Source organism: Myodes glareolus, chromosome 2 (assembly GCF_982192425.1).
Source record: "Myodes glareolus chromosome 2, mMyoGla1.1, whole genome shotgun sequence".
Classification (NCBI taxonomy): Eukaryota; Metazoa; Chordata; class Mammalia; order Rodentia; family Cricetidae; genus Myodes; species Myodes glareolus.
In genome coordinates this window covers 111,182,740-111,205,550 of record NC_142027.1, presented here as the reverse complement: position 1 = coordinate 111,205,550, position 22,811 = coordinate 111,182,740, and the positions used below count along the sequence as shown (strand labels likewise).

Sequence of the window (22,811 nt, the reverse complement as noted above, 5' to 3'; positions counted from 1 at the left end):
AGGTCTTACAATATAGCCTTGGCTGGCTTGGAACTTACTAGGTAGACCAGGCTGGCGTGGAACACACACACACACACACACACACACACACACAGAGAGAGAGAGAGAGAGAGAGAGAGAGAGAGAGAGAGAGAGAGAGAGCGCTGCCTCTGACTCCTTAGTGCTGGGATAAAAGATGTGTGCCATCACTCCTTTCTCTCTTTCCTCTTAAAGCTGAGAACATGTACATGTTTATAGAGAGGAGGCAGTGGTCCAGGTAGACAAAGGACATTCTAATCCCTCCTGTTCTTTACAGTGCAAGCTAGTGTGATGTCTTTCAGATACTCCATTTTTCTGTTTGTTTTTTTGTGTCTGACTCTCTTAGGTAGAAACCACTAGAATTCTGAAACACTACGATATCCAAAAATAATTTGTTCAGACCTGGAGACTAAAATAATTAACACTTTAGAATAACTAAAAGTATTGCTCATGAGAAAATGTGCTCTGACAGTGCTGCCACATCCTAAACACTTATCACTTATTTAATTTTGACTGTTTAGATAAGGAAATGAACTGCAGTAGAATCCTTTTGTCTCAAAATGATGACACAGTGTTTGTTATATATAATCTGTATCTGTTGATCAAATAATTTACTTCACTATTTTAGTTGCCACTTTGTCTGCCATCCATTCTATTGTGTCCAGATGTTTTGGATCCATACTGATTATTTTAGAAGGTCTTATAGTCTGAAGGAAACTTCTGAGACAGTTGTAACTGGCCTTTCAGTGTTGTCATTTCATCTATTTATTTCTGTTCTGTTGTGAACGCATATGCCTACCATTTCCAATTTCTCTTCTGAAGTTTTAGTATAAGCTTATTCTTTTTGTATTGTGTGTGTGTGTGTGTGTGTGTGTCTGTATAAGTGTATATACTATATGTATGTAGGTGCACAGAGGCCAAGAGAAAGATCCTCTCGATCAGAGTTGCATCCAGTATGGGTGCTGGGAGCTGAACCTGGGTCCTAGAGGAGAACAGCAAGTTCTTTTAGCTGTTGAGCCATCTCATCAGCCCTCAAAATGAGGGAATTCTGATTACCTGAGGTTGAAAATTGTTTTCGTGAGGTGGGAGGAAAGGGTTAATATATGGGCAAGAACATATGTGTTAACTATGTGTTCATATTTTGGCTTGATGTTTTATTCTTTGTTTTTTTTTTAACACTGCGTCTCTTGTGACCAAGACTAGCCTTGAATTTCTGATCTTCCTGTTTGTACCTCCCAGTAGTTGGGATTATATATAGGTGTGTACCACCATGTCCAATGATGTTCTTAGGTCCTGTTTATCCCAATTCTTGTGAATATTTATTGTCTTTTCTTCCTGCTGACCAGTGGCTGATTTTTTTTGTACTATTATGATTTAACTTCTGTCCTTTTATGTTTTTTTACTTCTTTGCTTTGGGACAACTCCTGACCTGTCTGCCTCTACCTGGAGAAGTAGGCTTGTGCCCCTCTACTTGGCACCTTTCCTTCACCGGCTCCTCTGACAGCCTAGGACTGTAATTTGCTCTGTGATCCATACTTGCCTTACTCTTGAGTTCTGGGGCTACAGGTGTATGAAATGTTTGCCACCGAGCCTGCATTAATTTCTGCCTTTTAATGACTTATGATACAGTTTCTAATCAGGTTGCAGATGACCTCTTATTTGCCAGGTACAGAGTGTTTGTTTTTTTTTTTAAAGACTTGTTTTACTTTTTGAATTTTAAAAAAATTTATGTGCGTGAGTGTTTTGCCTGCATGTATGTCTGTCCAACACTTGCATGCCTGGTGTTCTTGAAGGCCAGACATTTTCAGATTCTGTGGAATTGGAGTTTTTGAGTTACAGATGGTTGTGAGCTGCCTTTTGGGTGCTGGGACTCAAACCCAGGTTCTCTGGAAAAAAAACCACTTTGGTTATTGTTGTGGTTTTTTTTTTTTCACTTTATTTTCTGTTAATGGTTATTTCACCTGCATGTTTATCTGTGCACCACATGCATGCAGTGTCCGCAAAGGCCACCAGAAGGCATTAGAGTCTCCTGGAACTGGAATCATATATGCTTGTGAGTCATCATGTGAGTGCTGGGAACCAGACTTCTGTCCTCTGAAAGAGCAACCTCTGAGCCATCTCTCCAGCCCCAGTTGTTTAATTTTTTTTTGTTAGATTTAACACTGGCAGTTATCCTGATATATTTAACCTTGTTTTATTTACTTATTTATTTGATATGTATAGGTATTTTGCATACATATATATCTCCATCATGGATGCCTGGTGCCCATGGAGGCCAGAAAAAGGCATTGGATTTTCTCTGGAGTTACAGACAGTTGTAAACCACCATGTGGGTGCTGGGAATCTGGTCCAAGCCATCTTTTTAGCCCATAAGTCATATTCTTTTTAGGTGTTTAATGCTTACCTTCCAGAGTATTCCTTCTCTGTACTCTCACAGTATTCGTGTTTGTTAGACTGTATTGTGGCATTGTAGTTATTTACCTAACTGACCTTCTGCATACGTTAGCTCCTTAATTTACAGGTATTACATTCATCTTTGGGTCACATCACCCAGAAACTGGTGTAAGTGAGGAATTGAGTAAAGTTATTAGTTGTGAGTGAATAAGTTAAATTAAAATAATTTATTATTTGCTAATTTTCTGTTGATTTGACTAGATGACAGAGCACGTAGGTCTCCACGAAAACTTCCTACTTCGTTAAAAAAAGGAGAAAGGAAATGGGCTCCTCCAAAATTTCTGCCTCACAAATACGATGTGAAGCTACAAAATGAAGATAAGGTTGGTTAAACCTCTTACATTAATAGATTTTAAGAAAATATATGGGTGGTTTTCTTGGAGAAAATGTGCTAAGGAAAAATGAAAGAAATGTCTTCAATACAGAAATTTGGAGTGTTTTCTGACTTTTTTCTTTAGAAGGTAGTATGCCTTTTCTTCATAGGAATTAGTGAACTGAGGAATAACTTTGCATTTGAGCATCGCAATTTGAAAACGAGAACTGTTGCTCTTAGTCATGTCATTGCTAAGAAATTTTCTTTTGCTGATTTCAAAGTAAAAGTTAATTATAATGTAAATGAAGTTACAAGACAATTCCTGTAGTTAGTGCTTTTATAAGGGCTCTTTTAAGACTTCAAGCTAATAAGCTGTCATAGTCAATATCCTTAACATAACTTAGTACAACTTTTTCCTTTTTTTTTTTTTTTTTTTTTTTTTTTTGATTCTTATTCAGATCCTGGGTATTGAACTCAGGGCCTTGCTATGGTAGGCAAATATTCTTTACTGAGTTACGTCCCCAGCCTTTTTTTTTTTTTTTTTTTTTGAGATATAATATATGTTTGACTTTTACATTTTTAATTTTTCTTGTGGGACTAAGGTTCAATCCCAACTCTTCCTGCATGTTAGACAAGTACTATCACTGAGCTATTTCCAGTCCTGCTTTTTTATATTCTTTAATATGTTAAGAGTCAGGATGTATTTACAAACAAGAATTTATTTCTTAGCTTTTATCCTGGTAATTGTGAGATGGAAGCAGGAGAATCAGGAGTTAAAGGTCATTCTTTGTCACACAGTGAGTTTGAGGGCAGCCTGGGCTACATGAGACCTTGGGTCAAAAAAACCAAAGTTTATAATATATCTTTTCATTGATTATATCTTAAAGAAACACTGGTATATCTTTCTGGTGTTTCTACATATACATGAATAAATTTTAAGTTTAATTGGAAAGAGTACTAGGATGTTGAAAATAATTGTGTTTATTTTCATAGATAATCTTTTTATACAAAAAATCTGCCCGACCCTGTGAGGTTTAACCCTGGGAAAGAGCTTCTATGGCAAGAACTGCCAGCCAGTTCTTTTGCCTTTTGCTTTGAGACAGGGTCTTGCTGTATAAATGTGGCTGCCTTAAACCTGGCTGTATAATCCACGTTGGTCTCAAACTTGTATCAATCAGCCTGCCTCTGTATCCTGAGTGCTGGGATTGCAGGAGTTTGGCATTATGTTTTTGGTTTTTTTTTTTTTTTTTTTTTTTTTGCGCGGGTGTAGGGGGGACTTCTATAGTTGGTGATCTGAACACATAGCTGGATAGGTAGGTTTCTTACTCTCATTTAGTGATTAGCTAGTTAAAACATGCTGGGGAATCTCATCTACTTCTATTTATTTTCCTAATGATGGTACAAATTGTTCACAAGTCATAAGCTCTGGTTATGGGAAGACAAAGTATGGACAAAAAATAAATGACCTATCATCCCACACTTGGAGATGATTATTGGTGAATATGAATTTGGTTATCAGTAGTTAGGACTCATGTGGCTTTTAGAGGTAGAGAAATAATATAATAAATGTATTGTGTGTATCTTGTCCTTTTCATTTACTTAAAGTAAGCATCTGGTTTCATTAAATTTTCTTAAACTGTAAAGTGAAATGGTAGCATATAAAATAGTCACTGGAGCAGCTTATGAAACATGGAGACTCCTCAGCTCTCCTGCTGGTACTGCCTCTGACTCAAGTTTTCAGTTTGGTGAGGCCCAAACAACTGCTTTTGTTTATTTTTCTTTTGTGTGTGTGTGTTTTTGTTTTGTGGCTTATTTGTTTGTTGTTTGGTTTTCGAGACAGGGTTTCTCTGTGTATCCCTGGCTGTCCTGGAACTCACTCTGTACATCAGATTGGCCACAAATTCAGATACTCACCTACCTCTGCCTCCCGAGTGCTGAGATTAAAGGTGTATGTTACTGTTACCACCACCCAGTTTTCTTCTGTAATTTTGAGACAAGATCTGGCTATATGTTTTCCAGGCTAGCCACAAGCTCACTGTCTTCCTCCCTCAGCCTCTCAGTACTCTCAGTACTGAGATTATCTGTATGTACCAGCATGAACCCTTGAAGGGTGGATCTTTAGGTAATCCTCATCCTCTTTTTCCACTAAAAGACTTCCCATTTTTTTTCTAGGATGAAGCAATGGCTAGAGAAGTTGATGGTGTGGAGTTGGAAAGTGTACTCATTTTAATTGACATTTTATTGACAAATTACATAGGAATTGTTTAAGTTGAAATTCTAAATTCTATCTCAAAATTTTACCGTTTCTAATTTATAGGTGCTCCCTTCCCCCTGCTCCCATGAAAGGCTGTATTTGTTTTCATTGCCTAACTGCTTCTGGTCCCAGTGCTGAGTTCTTTGTTACCTTTTTACCTAGATCATCAGCAATGTGCCAGCAGACAGCTTGATTCGAACAGAGAGGCCACCAAATAAGGAGATACTTCGGTACTTTATTCGGCATAATGCTTTGCGTGCTGGTACTGGTGAAAATGCACCTTGGGTGGTAGAAGATGAATTGGTGAAGAAATATTCCCTGCCTAGCAAATTCAGTGACTTTTTACTTGACCCTTACAAGGTAAGGTCCCTGTTAATGTTGACAATGTTGGACACTTAAGTAGAGCATTGCTAGATAAGCTTCTTTTTTTTTCTAGTAACTCACAGTAGAATTAGATTTATGGCAGATTTTGAACTCTTCAAGACAAAGTTTCTTTATGTAGCTTTGACTATCCTGGAACTAGTTTGGTAGACCAGGCTGGCCTTAAACTCACAGAGATTCATCTACCTCTTTCCTGTATGTTGACACACTGTCCAGATAGATTTTGAACTCGTTTGTTTGTTTGTTTGAGACAGGGTTTCTCTGTGTAGCTTTGGAACCTGTCCTAGAACTCTCTATGTCGATCAGGCTGGCCTTGAATTCACAGAGAGATCTGCCTGCTTCTGCCTCCTGAGTGCTGGGATTAAAGGTGTGAGCCACCAATGCCCAACTCAGATTTTGGACTCCTAACAGCTGATAATTCATTCAGGAGCTGAAGCAGAGACCATGGAGGAAACGATACTTACAATCTTGTTCCCTGTGGCTTCCTTGGCCTGCTTTCTTATACAACACACAGCCACCTGCCCAGCCATGGGGTGGCACCACCCACAGGAAGCTGAGCATCCCCGCATCAATCATCAATCAAGAAAATGCTTTATAGTCTTGCCTGTGTGCAGCTGTTGGAAGCATTTTCTCAATTGAGGTTCCTCTTTCCAGTTAACTCTAGCTTAGTTAACAAAATATTAACCAAGATGTTAATATTTTTTAAAGGAAAATTGAGCCAAGTGTAGTGATGTACGCCTTTAATCCTAGCACTTGGGATGCAGAGGCAGACAGATCTCCGCGTTCAAGGACAGCCATTGCTAGAACCAAATAAAAGTAGGTGATGAGCCAAGACTTTGCCCTAGTCCCGTCCCCCCTTTTTTTGTCTCCATTCCTCTGTGTGTGAAGTTATGGGCCCATTATCAAACACTACATTAAAACAAAATCTAAAAAACCTTCCCAACTAACTTACTGACTAAAACCATATAAAAAATGAGGTAAGTTATATATGAATATTACCCTCAAATTTCTACTGTGCTGTCCTGAGTGAATGAGAAGAGTAGGAAAGGTTGGAGTTGTCTCTCAGTGGTAGAATACTTGTCTATTGTGAGAGGACCTGGTTCCAGTCCCATTTTCAGTGAGTTAAAAAAAAAAAAAGAGACTGGAGCTGTGTTCATGTGGTAGCACCTGACTTTAATCCTAGCACTCAGGAAGTAAGTAGATCTCCGTGAGTTCAACTGTATAGTCTATCTACAGAGTAAGTTCCAGATCATGCATGACTACATAGAGAGACCCTGCCTCAAAACAAACAAATATAAAAAGCTCAAGCTACTGGAAATAAGAATTAGGTATTTGATCCAGGTGTCATGGCTGAGTGGTTAAGAGGGCACTTTCTTCTCATTTAGAGGACCCAACCTTAACATACCACATCAAGCAGCTCAGAACTAGCTGAGACTTCCCTTCTATAAATTTGACACCTTTGACCACTCAGCTCACCTGCTCTCGTATATATAATCACATAAAGACAGAAACATGCACACTACTGAGATACCAGGTACTCATTGACAGTGTTTTCTAAGCTGAGTGGTGGTGGCGCATGCCTTTAATCTCAGCACTCAGGAGGCAGAGGTAGGCGGATCTCTGTGAGTTCGAGGCCAGCCTGGTCTACAAGAGCTAGTTCCAGGACAGGCTCCAAAGCTACAGGGAAATCCTGTCTCAGAAAGAGAGAGAGAGAGAGAGAGAGAGAGAGAGAGAGAGAGAGAGAGAGAGAGAGAGAGAGAGAGAGAGAGGTGTTTGACTGCTTAGATATACTGCTTTTATTATTAAATTGAGTTTCAGATTGAATTGCTGCAGATTATTTCCGTTATTATAGATCATGAAATGTTTTCTTTGACATGCTGTCTGGTGGTACTGTTCTTTGGTGGGAACAACGTAAAATACTATACACTCTGTTTTTCTTTTTGCCTCTCTTGTTGCTGTCATAATTATTAAGCCATGAGAAAGAGCCTTCACCAAAAAATTTTGCTGTTTTTATTCTGGTTTTTCCATCCCCCCTCTCCCCCGTTAGTCGTATTGAGTTGTGCTGAGTAGAAGATAGGGAGACCCTTAGCACATAAGTGGTTTTATACTTTTTCAGATCCCCCTGAGTCCAGCCATGCCGGCTCCCATTTGGCTGTGACTGCCAGCATGCTCCATGCTGAGATGATCCAGCTACTGAAGGACTGCTCATGCCGGGAGCCGGCCTGTTGGGAGGGGGTTGGGTGAGTTCATTTCTTCATTTTTTAGAAAAGAAAAAAAAATTTTTTTTTTAATGTGGTACGACTTGATGAAAATAGTGGCTGGAACTCGTCTCACTTAACTAACTGTCCGAATTATTTCTTCTTCTTAACAGTGCATATCTAAACAGAAGTGAAAGCAGCTTGCTTTAAATTTGAATTATTTAAAAAAAAATAAAAATAGAGTCATTAAGTTGGACATTCTAGTTCTAATGATACCTATTAAAGGTATCTATTTAAATTGATAAAGTGAATCTTTGTGGCTTGATTAGTCTCTTTTTTTCCTTTTTTTTTTTTTTTTTGGTTTTTGAGACAGGGTTTCTTTGTGCAATAGTCCTGACTGTCCTGTAACTTGCTTTGTAGACGAGACTGGCCTCAAACTCAGAGATTCGCTTGCTTCTGCCTCCTGAATGCTGGGATTAAAGGAGTGCACCACCACTGCCTGGCTCGTCTCTTTTTCTTTATAAGACTTTAGGCATATTCCTGAGCGGCAGCTGGAGTGTTGTCATGTTTATCCTGTTGTGCAGTTGTTTGGGCTGCTTGAGGACCAGCCTGAAAGCATCTACTTGTTTTCACTTACTGCTGGGTTTTGCAAGACAGTCTCAGAAATACTCTGCTCTTTGAAGTATTCATTATATTATTGTCTGTGAATCGATTGTAACCTTGAATAAGATCCATTTTGCTTATTTCTCTTTAACATTTTGATATTTAGTTTTGGGAAACTACAACCAGGAAACTCTACATTGGGGGAAGGTATCCCAGGAGTCATTATTAAAATTCTTTGAGATGATAAAACCTCTGTCCTGAGCCTATTGGGGAGCAAAACATTCGATTTTAGTTGGGCACTAAAGCAATCAGCTAAAAGACTAATACATAGTTAGTAGTGCTTTTTTTTTTTTTTAATTCTATTTTTTAGACAGCATCTCATTATGTAGCCGGTCCTGCCTCAGCCTCCTGAGGGGCTGATTGATAGGCATGTGCCAGTGGGCCCTGTAATTCTGAAAAGTCAGCTTGGGTTTTAAAGTTGGGGGGTTTAGTCAATAGCCAGAAAAGTTTAAGTGACCTAGCCTCTCAATTCAGACTGTTTTACTTTTTGTTTTGTTGTGGTTCTATCGGTTTCTTCTTTGATTTTGTTCTTAATGTTTAATTTTTTCTTATTTTTTGAGACAGAGTTTTGTGTAGTCCCTCTTCCCCTCCTGAATGCCAGGATAACAGCCATGCTCCACTAAGCCTGGCTAAATCTCAGTTGACATTGTTGGACATCTTAGTAATAAGTTTAACCCTTGATAGCTCCCTTACAGCTATCAAGAGCATCATATTTTTACCTCTTGGTTCTTAAGTTCCTATTACCTTAGCTAATTCCCCTGTGCCCGTCTTAGGGGCTCTCAAGCTCATGGTTTGTAGTCTGCATCTGTTCCCTAGCCTGTGTGCAATCTATTCCCACAGTTTTCTCCAGTTAGCCCTGGCCATTCAAGAATGGGAAGTCTCACTGGGCAGTGGTGGCGCAGGCCTTTAATCCCAGCACTCGGGAGGTAGAGGCAGGCGGATGAATCTTTGTGAGTTTGAGGCCAGCCTGGTCTACAAAGCAAGTTCCAGGACAGCCAGTGATGTTACACAGAGAATCCCTGTCTTAAGAAACAAGTAAAAACAAAAATGAATGGGAAGTCTCTTGGGTTGTGCTCATGCGTAGCTGCTTCCTAGAGTGAAAGTTCTCATTTGTCTTTTTCCTGTTCGCTAAAATGATCTGGTGTCTGTATCTTAACAGTCAACCTCATTATTTTGACTTGTTTTGGGTTTTTTGTTTTGAAACATGATTTCATATAGCCCAAGCTGACCTTGAACTCCTATCTCTCCTGCCCCGTCTGTGTTGAAATTGCAGGCTTGTACATTTCACACCTTACTTATAATTGCATTTTTTAGAATATTATAATCGGTTACAAGTTTTTTAATACATATTTAAATAGAAACTCTGGTGTGACCAGTGGGCCAAGTTCTAAACTCTTAAGTCTATTTAGTTTGTGTTTGAAACTGACACTATAGCATAGTCTGACTGAATATGAGGAAATCCTCCCAATTTCCCAACTGTTAGAATTCCAGGTATATGGTGTAGTTCCACTACCTCTCCTACCTTTTTGTTTCATTTCTGATGTAGTGTCTCATACTGTAGTCCAAGCTGACCTCAGACTCATACATGACAGTCTTTCATCCTCGGCCTCTGGGGTGCTTGAATTATAGGTGTAAGCAACCATGCCAGACTCCTCTTACCTAATTCTGTGTGAGGGAAATGAGGCATGCACTCCTGAGGAGCCAGAAGAGGCGAGTGTAGTAGTGGGAAGGGTGGACTTGAAGGGCATGTGCTGTGAGTGTGGGGCCAGCTAGGGTCTCTTGATGTGCCAATAATGGATTTGTTTTTGTTCTAACCATGTTTACGATGAACATGTACAGCCAAGGGCAGAGCAAACTTGGGTTTTCTAAGTAAATACAGAATATGAAGGAAATTGTGGGTTTATGTGAGCTGGATTGTAATGATTGCCTAAAATTAAATTGGAGTGAAGAGTGGAAGCCAGTCATGGTGGTCCATTCTCTGAATCCTATCTACTGCTCAGGCTTGCTTAGGATCATGACTTGAGTCCAGAGACCTGAAGCCATCCTGGGCACTATAATGAGATCCTATTGTTTTTATTTATTTGGAGAGTTGTTTGTTTTTTTTAGACAGGGTCTCACTGTGTAGCCCTAGCTGTCCTGAAACTTGTGAATCCTCATGCCTCTCTGTCCTGAGTGCTGGGATCATAGGTGTGAGCCACCATGCCTGGCACTGACATCACATCTCTTTAAACCAACAGGTTAGAATGTTGAAAATGTGGTAAAATGAGTGGATTTATAGTTTTGTGACATTGGAAGATTATAGACTAGGGTACCAGAGAGAATGAATCAGGGACATTCAAACATGATAAACAGTTAGGGCTGGGAATAGAGCTCAGTAGGTAAAGATACTTGTGGCCAAGGCCAACCATCTTAACCCCATTCCTGTGACCCACGTGGTGGGAAGAAAGAACCAGCTCCTTTGCATTTTCATCTGACCTCCACACACCCACCACGACATGTGTATGCCACCCCCAAAACACAGGATGAATAATGAAATGTAATCAAATTTTTAAAGAATTGTATATAAAAGAAATGAGAAGTTATAGAGCTTGTAGATGTAATCATCAAAGTGAGTTTTCTCATTGTGGGAGAAGGCAAGAAAGAGTTTATAAAACCAGGAAACAACATCAGGAGAGTTCTTTATCTGAACAGTGTTATCTATCATCCAGCATTCTTAGTTCTCACAGTGACAGCCTCTGGGTGAGACAAATGTATTAGGTAGTATACTCTACTTAAAGCGCAAACTATTGAAGCTGAGACATAAAATCAAAGGGTGAAGATATAACTGCTTCAAGAACAGGACTACTCCCTCCAGCACCCCATTTTCAGGGTGGAATACAGGCTCTCACATGTTAAGCAAGTCTGACTGCAGTTTCCCCTCCTCTTCTCTGCCCAGTGCCTCTCCTCCCCCAGAGTAGTACTTAAAGTCTTGAGATTCTGCTGTTTTCTGGGTCAGTTATTTTCTAATCTGAGGCTCATGGATAGACTTTGGAGATTGTATGCATAGTTTCTGTGTGTTACAGCTGGAGAAAGTATTCATAGATTTTATTAAAATATTTGAGAACCACTAATGCATATGGAAACAAGAGCTAGTTGTGTAAAGCATCAAAGGATGATGGGCTTTTGTTGCAAAGCTGAAGGTGGATCCCAATTCCTCACATAAACTAGGAAAGCATCCTATCACTGAACTGTACAGCTTCACAATGCACATTTTGAGTGATGGGGAACACTGAGACAGAATCTGATGTAAGTTAGGCTGGCCTCATACCTGGTATGTAACAGACAGACCTCAAACTTCTGATTCTCTTGTTTCCACTGCTTACGTTTTGGGATCACAGATATGACTTCATGACATCAGCAGAGTATAGTTTTGTTTTGAGACATGTGTCACTGTGATGTAGCCCTGGATGTGGAGCTTCCGTGTATACTGGAGAAGAGCACCACTACAATGCTTAGATGTTGCTTACTGCACTTAGATTTGTAACAGTAATTTTGCTCCTGTTCTTAAATTTTAGTATATGACTCTCAATCCCTCTACCAAGAGGAGGAATACTGGATCTCCAGACAGGAAACCCTCAAAGAAACCTAAAAGAGACAATTCTTCTCTAAGTTCCCCATTAAACCCTAAGCTGTGGTGCCATGTGCACTTGGAGAAGTCGTTAAATGGCCCACCACTGAAAGTGAAGAACTCAAAGAATTCCAAGTCTCCAGAAGAGCATTTGGAAGAGGTGATGAAAATTATGTCCCCCAACAAACTACACAGCTTTCACATTCCTAAGAAAGGCCCATCCACCAAGAAGCCAGGAAAGCACAGCGACAAACCCTTGAAGGCCAGGGGCAGAAGCAAAGGCATCTTGAATGGACAGAAGTCCACAGGCAGTTCCAAATCACCCAGCAAGTGTGTAAAGACTCCCAAGACCAAAATGAAACAGATGACTTTGTTGGATATGGCCAAAGGCACCCAGAAGATGACTCGAGCTCCTCGGAGTTCTGGGGGTGTACCAAGGTCTTCGGGTAAACCTCATAAACACCTGCCTCCTGCTGCCCTGCATCTGATTGCCTATTACAAAGAAAATAAAGACAAAGAGGACAAGAAGAGCGCCCTGTCCTGCGTTATCTCCAAAACAGCCCGTATCCTCTCCAATGAAGACAGAGCCCGTCTTCCAGAAGAGCTGCGGATTCTTGTGCAGAAACGCTACGAGCTCCTGGAACATAAAAAGAGGTGGGCCTCTATGTCTGAAGAGCAACGGAAGGAATATTTGAAAAAGAAACGGCAGGAGCTAAAAGAGAGGTTGCGGGAAAAAGCCAAAGAACGGAGAGAGAAAGAAATGCTGGAGAAGTTAGAAAAGCAGAAGCGATATGAGGACCAGGAGTTAGGTGGCAGAAACCTCCCAGCATTCAGGCTGGTAGATACTCCTGAAGGGCTGCCCAACACCCTTTTTGGAGATGTAGCCCTGGTAGTGGAGTTCCTGAGCTGTTACTCTGGGTTGCTCTTGCCTGATGCTCAGTACCCCATCACTGCTGTGTCCCTGATGGAAGCCTTGAGTGCAGATAAAGGTGGTTTTTTGTACTTGAACAGAGTGCTGGTCATTCTGCTGCAGACCTTACTTCAGGATGAAATTGCAGAAGATTATGGAGAACTGGGGATGAAGCTGTCAGAAATCCCCCTCACTCTGCATTCCGTCTCAGAGCTGGTCCGGCTCTGCTTGCGCAGGTGTGATGTCCAGGAGGACAGTGAGGGCTCAGAAACAGATGACAATAAAGATTCCTCACCATTTGAGGACAGTGAGGTACAAGATGAGTTCCTCGAGAAGCTCGAGACCTCAGAATTCTTTGAGCTGACCTCAGAAGAGAAGCTACGGATATTGACAGCTCTCTGCCACCGGATCCTCATGACATACTCTGTCCAAGACCACATGGAGACAAGACAGCAGATGTCTGCAGAGTTGTGGAAGGAGCGTCTCGCTGTGCTGAAGGAGGAGAATGATAAGAAGAGAGCAGAGAAACAAAGGAGGAAAGAGATGGAAGCCAGAAATAAAGAAAATGGCAAAGAGGAGAATGGGCTAGGCAAAATGGACAGGAAAAAAGAAATTGTGAAGATTGAGCATCAAGTCGAAATGGAAGCAGATGACATGATCAGTGCTGTCAAAAGCAGAAGGCTGCTTAGCATGCAAGCTAAGAGGAAGCGGGAAATCCAGGAGAGAGAAACAAAAGGTAAAATTTGTGTTGAGGGGTTTGGAAAAGCCATTTTATGGGTAGGAGAACAGAAAGTACTAGAATAATGGTAGGGTATCTGTCACAACTATTAACTTATTCTGTGTAACCTAGCGCTCCATAAGATATTCTTGTTTTCTCATAATTTTGAGACAAATTCTTATTATTAGCTTAGGCTTTCCTGAAGCTTATTCTGTAGCTTAAGTTGGCCTTACATCCATCCTCCTGTCTCAACATCCAGAGCATTAGGATTATAGGCATGAGCCTCTGTGCTTAGCTGAGTGTCTTTGTACACTTGCATATAATTGTGTGTGTGTGTGTGTGTGTGTGTGCACGTGCGTGCTTCTGCACACTGGGAAAATAGCTCAGCAGTTAAGAGCACTGGCTGTTCTTCTAGAGAACCTTTGTTCAATTTCCAGCACCCACATGGAGGCTCACAACTAGTTCCAGAGGATCCAACATCCCCTTCTTGCCTCCACAGTCATGCAAGTAGTACATAGACATATATGCAGGCAAAACACTCACAATACTCATCAAATAAATAAATAATTGGGGGGCCTGGAGATGGTAATAAACCATGTTGTAATAACCATACATAAATAATATTTTGTGATAGGTTGACCTTGAACTCAAGGAAATCCCTCTGCCCTGGCATTGCATATGTGCCCAAGAGCTTTTTTTTTTTTTTGAAAGATTCATCTGTATTGTAGCGTGTAAAACAGTACATTACTTGAAAAAAGCCAGGACATAAAAGACAATCCCAGAAGGAACCTTGAAAGTCATACCTTGTTTTTAGCCCCTAACAACTACTGATCTCTGAATTTATGTATTCTCTGCATTTCATTTAAGTAGTCTCATATGGCCGGGCGGTGGTGGCGCACGCCTTTAATCCCAGCACTCGGGAGGCAGAGGCAGGTGGATCTTTGTGAGTTCGAGGCCAGCCTGGTCTACAAGAGCTAGTTCCAGGACAGGCTTCAAAGGCTACAGAGAAACCCTGTTTCTAAAAAAAAAAAAAAAAAAAAAAGTCTCATGGGCCAGTGAAAGAACTCAGTGCCAGTTGCTGCCATGATTAGCAGCCTGAGCTTGCAAAAATCTGGGACCAAGGGGCTGGAGAGATGGCTCAGAGGTTAAGAGTGCTGGCTGCTCTTTGAGAGGTCCTGAGTTCAATTCCCAGCAACCACATGGTGGCTCACAACCATCTGTAATGAGACCTGGTGCCCTCTTCCTGGTGTACAGACAGAATACTGTGTACATAATAAATAAATATATCTTTAAAAAAAAAATCTGGGACCGACATGGCAGAAGGGGAGAACTGACTCTCACAGGTTGTCCTCTGACCTTCACACAACACAGGATAAATTTACTTATTTATTTGGTTTTTTGTGACAGGGTTTCCCTGTGTAACCTTAGCTGTCCTGGACCTAGCTCTGTAGACCAGGCCGGCCTTGAACTCACCAGAGATCAGACTGCCTCTTCCTCAAAGTGCTGGGATTAAAGACGTGTGCCACCATGCCCGGTATATAACTTTATTTTAAAGAAAATAAAAGTAGTGTGTTGGTAGTGTAGCATGCCTTTGAACTTGGTGGGTTGGGGGCAGAGTCAAGCAGATCTCTAAGTTTTGAGACCAGCTTGATCTACATATTGAGTTCCAGGATAGCTAGAGCTACATAGAGAATCCCTGTCTGGAGAAACCAAATAAGGGGGTGGGAGAAGCAGGCACAGTTGCATACACGTTTAATTCCACTCTCAAGAATAAGATCTCCAAGAGTTCAGACCAACCAGGGATACATAGTGAGATCCTGTCTGAAAAACGGAAAAGGCATGAGCTTTCTGATTAGCCAATTGTTAGTTGGTAGTGTATTGTTTGGATTTGACTGCTAGGCAAACACTACCACTGTATTACACTCCTAGTTCTACAATAATTACTGCATCCCTTTCCCTGTCTTTACTTTTCTTGATTTTATTTTTGTTTTGTCAGTCATGTTAAGGCAACGGCTATGACGGCACACACCTTTAATCCTAGGAGGCAGAGACAGATAGATTTCTGAGTGTGAAGGCCAACCTGGTCTATATAGCAAGTTTCAGGCCAGCTAAAGCAACATACATACATATTAAAGACAGATAGCTGTCAGGTTATTTTTGGTTGAAATATTTCTTTTGGCAGTGTTCGGGGAATGTGGGTTGGTTTAGGAACTCCCTCTGTAGACCAGAGTTCACTTCCCTCCTCTGGGTGTAAAGACATATGCCACCACGTTCAGCTTGACTGAAATATTTTCTTCTTAATTCATCCCTGTCTGTTTAGGGATCCTGTGGCAATGAGGGGTGTGACCTTGTGAAGATGTAAGGATTATAGGAGGATCATAGATGAGAGAGTTCCACCTTAGATGGCAAAAGAAGAAAGGAAGGTCCAGTAAACATGTACTTCATACAGGCATTTCTTGGTTTCTAATCTTTACCAGTGAGATTGGAACGGGAAGCTGAAGAAGAACGAATGCGGAAACACAAGGCAGCTGCTGAGAAGGCTTTCCAGGAAGGGATTGCCAAGGCGAAACTTGTACTTCGCAGGACACCTATTGGTACAGACCGCAACCATAACAGGTAAGTTAGTTACTTGACCTATTTCTGTGTCTTGTGTGTGGTCATAGTTGTTACTAGTTAGCGAGCTAAGGTGCTAGAAATGAACTGTTGTGCCCAGTTTTCCACTTCTGTTTTTAGGTATGATTGTTTATTGTTCCTTTATTTCTGATTACTGGTGCTAGCTTTACAAAGTTAAGTAAGACAATCTTCCAGGCTCATTGGTAGCTTATGGCAGAGCTCTTGCATAAACCTTGGGGTCTATTCCCAGTGCTGTGGAATTAAAAAAAAAAAAAAATCTGCTCTGGCCCTTGAAGGTAGCATAGACAAGAAATTTAAATACAGAGAGATGGACTGTAATCCAAATACTTCTTTTAAAATGGTTCAATATTTTGGGGTTGCAGAAATGGTTCATTGATTAAAGCACTTACTGGATTTGGATCTCAGCCCCCACATGGTGTCTCAGGACCATTTGTAACTCTAGTTCCAGGGGATTTGACACCCTCTCTGATCCCAGTGGGTCACCAGTCTTACATTTATACATGAGTCATTTTGTTGTTGTTGTTTTGTTTGTTTTCTGAGTCAGGGTGTAACAGCCCTGGCTGTCCTGGCGCTCACTCTGTAGACCAGGCTGGCCTCAAACTCACAGAGATCTTCCTGCCTCTGCCTCCTGAGTGCTGGGATTAATGGTGTGCGCCACCACTGCCTGGCCATCAAGTCATTTTAAAATATTTTAAATTCATGCATTGTGTGGAACCTAAAAATACAGAATAGACGTTACAGGAATGACACAGGCATTAGATGAGTTCCAAATGCCAAGGTATCTTTGTTATGTTTTTTCTTTACAACTTATCTGTGTCAGATTGTGAGGAAGGTGCTGTCAGCTGTGTTTCGTGCTCCTTCACCTTGTTAGGCAACCACTCCAGGAGTACAGTGACCCAGCCTTCTCCCTGCCTACTGTCTCACTTGTCATGAATGTTTCTAAGTTCTGGTTGTGCTTTGTAGATACTGGCTCTTCTCAAATGAAGTCCCAGGATTATTCATTGAAAAGGGCTGGGTGCATAATAGCATCGACTACCGGTTCAAGCATCACCGCAAAGACCACAACAATTCACCTGATGAGGATTGCTGTCCCCGCAGTAAGTATATCGTCAGCCTTTCACAGGTGGGAGGTGTTTATGTCCAGAATCAATTAAGTAAGTTTGAAGTAGGGAACAACACAAAGCACTGTGGAGTTCTGGAGCGCTGCATGTTGCTGTCATGGGAAAAGATTTAAATTTCAAATGCTGTTTCTATTGAATGTATTTTGACCTTCCTCTTTTATAAAGATGAAGTGTTTCTGTTTGAAACAGTGTCTTGCTCTATAGTTCAGGCTGTCCTAGAACTATCAAGCCTCTGACCTCAGCTTCTTGAGTGCCAGGATTGCAGGTGTGCACCTTCACTCAGGCTTCCCGATGTTTTAAGTAGGGACTGCCTGTGGTTTTAACAGAGCCTGAGACCTGCTTTTACTCTGTCACCTATCCCAGGTACATGTTTTCTTTATCACCACCCTAGCTTCTGCCTCAGCTTGGTGAAGATGAGCATATAGAGAGGAGAGCCTAGTAGTTCCTCGCAAAGTGAGAGAAGAGGTGATGCACGTGGGTATAGATTTTACAGAAATAGTTTTCATATTTTGTACCTTAGAAGTGTCTGTAGATATTTCAAACCTAGAATTGAAGTAGAAGACTAAGGAATCAGGTATATACCCTCGCGTTCTCTGCTTTTAAGATTAATTATGAAACGTGTATTGTACAAAGCAAATTTAGGTGTGCTGGGGAGCTGACAGCAAAAAATGACAAGTTCCTGGATGTCACTTCACTGTAATTCTAGTAAGGAGAAAATGGACAATATTTAATTTTAAGTAAGTGTCTGCTCATTGTGAAGGTAATCTCAGCACCTAGGTAGGAAGGTTGTGAATTTGAGACAACGTGGGCTGCATGGTAAGAACCTGTCTTAAACCTGTGGGTGGGTGCAGAAGGTTGACCGAGACTGAGGCACAAAGACATGAGTCTATAGTTCTCGTTCCTTGGTAGGCTGAAGCAGAGGCATAGCTTGAACTAAGAAGTTGAACCGGACAACCACCAAGCAGGAGACCACCCACTGCTTGGGATCTCAATAACTAGGATGGTTTTGAAGTCTGTCTTTTTTTTTTTTTTTTTAAGATTTTACAAGTGTGCCATGCAGTGATGGCCCATACCTTTAATCCCAGCACTTGGGAGGCAGAGGCAGACTCTGTGAGTTTGAGGCCAGCCTTGTCTACACAGCAAGTAAGACAGCCAAGGCTACACAGAGAAACCCTCTCTTGAAAAACTAAAAAACAAAACAGATATATGTGTGTGTATGTTGCTTGCAAGTATGTGTGTTTTGTTTGCATGTATGTGCAAAGTGGTGCCATGTTCATTTGGTGCTGGTGGAAGTCAGAAGAGGGCATCAGATTCTCTGGAACTAGAGTTACAGATATGTTAGCTTCCTTGTCGATTCTGGATTTAAACCCTGGTCCTATGGAAAGGCAGCCAGTGCTCTTAGCCCCTGAGCCCTGACTTTAAACTCTCTTTGTAGCCTAGGACAACCTTGAATTCTTAGTTCTCCTGCCTCTATCTCTCAAGTTTCTGGGATTACGGGCATGTAACGTCTTGCCTGATTTTTATTCCCTTTTTGAAATAAAAATGCATTTTTAGAAAATTGACAGATAGGCATGGATTTTACTTGATTTTTTTTTTTTTTTGATGTCTGTGTACCACATGTGCACAGGCCTGATATCCTCTGAGGCCCAGGCACTTGTGAGCAACCCTGTCTCCAATAGATAGATAGATAGATAGATAGATAGATAGATAGATAGATAGATAGATAGATAGATAAATAAATAGGTGATTTAGAAGCATTTTGAAGAGTCACTGATAATATTTTTCATCTGAATGCTGGCTGTGAAGTATATTAATTGGTAAAATAAATGTTAAAATAATTATAAAAGTATAATCTGCATAACGTATATTCTTTCTTCAGTGTGTGTATGTGTTGAATATATTCAAAAGGAAAAACTCTCAGAAGATGCTTTTCTTTGTAGTTAAAAGATTTTTGGACCTTAATAGGAAGTTTGACAGCATTTCCACCTCTGCCCACTAGATGTCAGTAGTCACGTCCAAATGTCTTCAACTCCTGCACAAATTCTCTGCCTGGCAGCTCCCCTCCCTGTTAAGAGCCATTGGGTTATAATAACCTAATGAAGTTTGCTTCTCAAATATTGTATTTCTCCAAGAAGTTACTTTTATTCTAAAGTAGTGCTTGATTTTAGAAATACTCCTAATACAAACTTAGTATTCACAGACTTATTAATAAGAAAACCAGGCTAGGTGATGGTAGTGCATGCCTTTAATCCCAGGACTCAGGAGGCAGAGGCAGAGGCAGAGGCAGGTGGATCTGAGAGTTTGAGGCCAGTCTGGTCTACAGAGTGAGTTCCAGGACAGGCTCCAAAGTTGCACAGAGAAACCCTGTCTTGAAGAAAAAACAAAAAAGGAAGCCATTAATTTCTTCATATATACAAAAACCATTGAGGCTTTTTCATCTTAAACTTTTATGTTTATTTTTGTTTTTTTTAAGACAGGGTTTCTTTGTATAGACCTGATTGTTCTGGAACTTGCTCTGTAGATCAGACTGGTCTTGAACTCACAGAGATCCACCTGCTTCTGTGTCCTGGGTGCTGGGATTAAAGGTGTGCGCCAGCACTGTTGGTTTGTAAGTTACTTTAATTGTAGATTATATCAACTTGCAGAAAATTCTGCTTTTGGTGTACTTTACAGATCTGTGAGGGACTGTGTGAGGAAGTTGAGCTAGAAAACAGTTGGCTGCGAAGTCAGACCCTTCAGGTTTGGAAGTAATTCCAACAGGGTATGGGGCTATAATTGTGCTCAGGTCTGCAGGCCTGGTGCCAGGCACCTTTATGCAGAAACAACAATTTTTTTATTTGCTTTGATATGAAGTTAATTAGTCATTTTCATCATGGCATCATTTTTCCCTTTTTTTTTTCTTTTTTGTTTTTGTTTTTTTTTTTGTCTGTATGTAACTTAGGCTGTCTTGGAACTCACTCTGTAGGCCAGGCTGGCCTCAAACACACAGAGCTGCACCTTCCTCTACATCTGAGTGCTGGGATTAAAGTTGTGCACCCCCACTGCCTCTAACGATTCAGTTTGTTTAGGTTTAAACTGGGCAGCTATTTAACTGTAGAGAAAAAGTATAGCTGCTCTCTTTATAACAGAGTTGTATCTTAAAATTCCATTAAAAACTTAATGTACTATGTATTGAGATTGCATGTAATCCACCTACCCTACCAGTTGTGTAGTTTAGCCCCATAGTTGCTCTTTTCAGTGTAGAGTGCCAGACACTGCTGTCTACTCTGGCAGAGGCACAGGTACCTACAATGCCAGCCTTCGAAAAGCCTTGAAAAATACAGTTTCTAATAGATCTGTTACTGCAAAACAAGAGCTGGGTACCCTGCATACTACATATATGATATTAATATCCACTATTTTAAAACATTTGGTTTGGGGGGATTTTGTTTGGTTTTAACAAGCAGATATTTTCTCAAGGTTTAGAATTTCATTTTTCCTCATAATACAGCTTTGTGTGTTATGTAATGGTCTTGTATAACATTATGAATATTCATGAACCTGGGAATAGGAGTGTTTTAGGTAGTTCTTAAATTTTATTAACTAAAATTTAACTATTTAGTAAGTATAAACATGTTCTGTGACTAATATGTCACATCTATCTATTTTGGGCTGGGTGTAGAGTTTGTTTAGGTTTTTTATTAAGGAGAAGGGGTTTTTTAATGTATTAACTTAATGTTTGTGTTTTTCTTAGATAAGAAAGCAAGCCTAGGCAAAAATGCCAGTATGAATGCACACCATGCATCAGCACTAGAAGCTGCTGTGGAGACCACGGTGCCCAAGCAAGGACAGAACCTATGGTAACAGGAAAACCCGTTGGCTTGCTCATTCTATTCCTTTCCAGTGTTGATGAAGAAAATACAACAATGACATTAAGAATATTTTGTGTTGCTTAGTTTTTGCACATCAAAGCTTACTATTGGGCAAGGGATGTGGCTCAGGAGACTGCTTGCCTAGCTTGAGTTGCATTTCCAGCAACTCATAAACTGTGTATGGTGGTACATTCCTGTAATCCCAGCACTCAGGAGATTGAAGCAGGAGGATCAGAAATTTAAAGCCAATGTGGGCTATGTTGAGACCCTGTCTCAAAAGAAAAAATCCAAAAAAACCTCACTATTTTAAAACCAGATGTGATCTTTTGGTAACCAGCTATTTTTCTCAAAGCTTAGGATTTGATTTTCTCTATTCCAAAAACAGTTTGAGGAGGAAAGGCTTATTTTAGCTTATAGGTTACAGTCCGTCCTCCAGGGAAGCCAGGGCAGGAGCTTGTGGCAGGAGTCACAGAAGGATAATGTTTACTGGCTTGCTCCCAGCTTCACTTTCAGCTGCCTTTCTTTCCACCTGCATTGGTATGGTACTGTTCACAGTGGGCTGGGCCTTCCTATATCAATTAGCAATCAAGAAAATGCCTCACAGATATGTCCACATGCCTATCTGATGGAAACAATTCCTCAGCTGAGGTCCCTGTTCCCTGTTGTGTCCAATTGACAACCTAGATTAGCTAACATACCCCTTTATAATATAATTTTGTTATTTTGAGCTGAATTCACTGCTGATTCTTTTGGGGGCACAGTTTTGAGACAGAGTTTCTCGGTGGCTTTGGGACCTGTCCTGGAACTTGCTCTGTAGACCAGGCTAGCCTTGAACTCACAGAGATCTGCCTGCCTCTACTTCCCAAGTGCTGGAATTAAAGGCGTGTGCCACCACTGCCTGGCTTACCCCTTATTCTTGAGACACAGAGTCTTACACTATTATAACTCAGGCCAGTCTGGAACTCAGCTCTGTAACCCAGGCTAGCATTGAGCTCACTTTGCCTGCTGTAGCAGGAATCCCAAATGCTAGGATTACAGACATGCACCAAGTCTGTTGTACAGTACATCTTATGTAGCATCCTGTTTGGTTCAGAAATATAAAATATTTTGATTTAGTGATTGCACTTGAAAAACCATGTATAAAGTAAAAACATACAGTTGGGGCTGGAGAGATGACTCAAAGGTTAAGAGCACTGACTACTCTTCCAGAGGTTCTGAGTTCACTTCCCAACAACCACATGGTGACTCACAACCATATGTAATCAGATCTGGTACACTCTTATGGCATGTACATGTCAGCAGAACATTTTATGCATATAAATAAATAAAAAAAATTTTTAGGACACATACAGTCATTAAGTAAATTTTACTCATTGAAAATAATTTTTAAATACTATTGGTCTCTGTATGTACATTTCTGCTTTAGGCAAAGAACTAGATTTTGAAAAGGTCTTTGCTACTTTTGATTGCATAAAATATGTTTGGTGCAATCATCTATATCTTAGCATTTTTAGTCTGAGGTATAAAGTTTACTTTTTGAATTTGTATGGGGCATGTTTTCTACTGCCTTTCTAAAGTCTGTCTCTGGTCGTGGTGGCACATGCTTTTAATCCAGCACACAAGAAGCAGAGGCAGGGAGTTTGAGGCTAGCCTGGTCTACAGAGCAAATTCCAGGACAGCTAGGACTAT

At 40.7% G+C, this 22,811-nt stretch overlaps 1 protein-coding gene across 1 annotated transcript in view; it reads left to right on the top strand.

Moving 5' to 3' along the window:
- The window catches only part of Baz1b (bromodomain adjacent to zinc finger domain 1B), a 59,283-nt gene that overhangs the window by 18,861 nt on the left and 17,611 nt on the right, over positions 1-22,811 (top strand). Inside the window, exons 5-10 of the mRNA XM_048433830.3 lie at positions 2,674-2,795; positions 5,202-5,399; positions 11,836-13,534; positions 15,994-16,132; positions 17,114-17,247; positions 21,005-21,110. Of these exons, the coding sequence (XP_048289787.2) occupies positions 2,674-2,795; positions 5,202-5,399; positions 11,836-13,534; positions 15,994-16,132; positions 17,114-17,247; positions 21,005-21,110 (2,398 nt within the window). The remainder of the gene's footprint in view (positions 1-2,673; positions 2,796-5,201; positions 5,400-11,835; positions 13,535-15,993; positions 16,133-17,113; positions 17,248-21,004; positions 21,111-22,811) is intronic.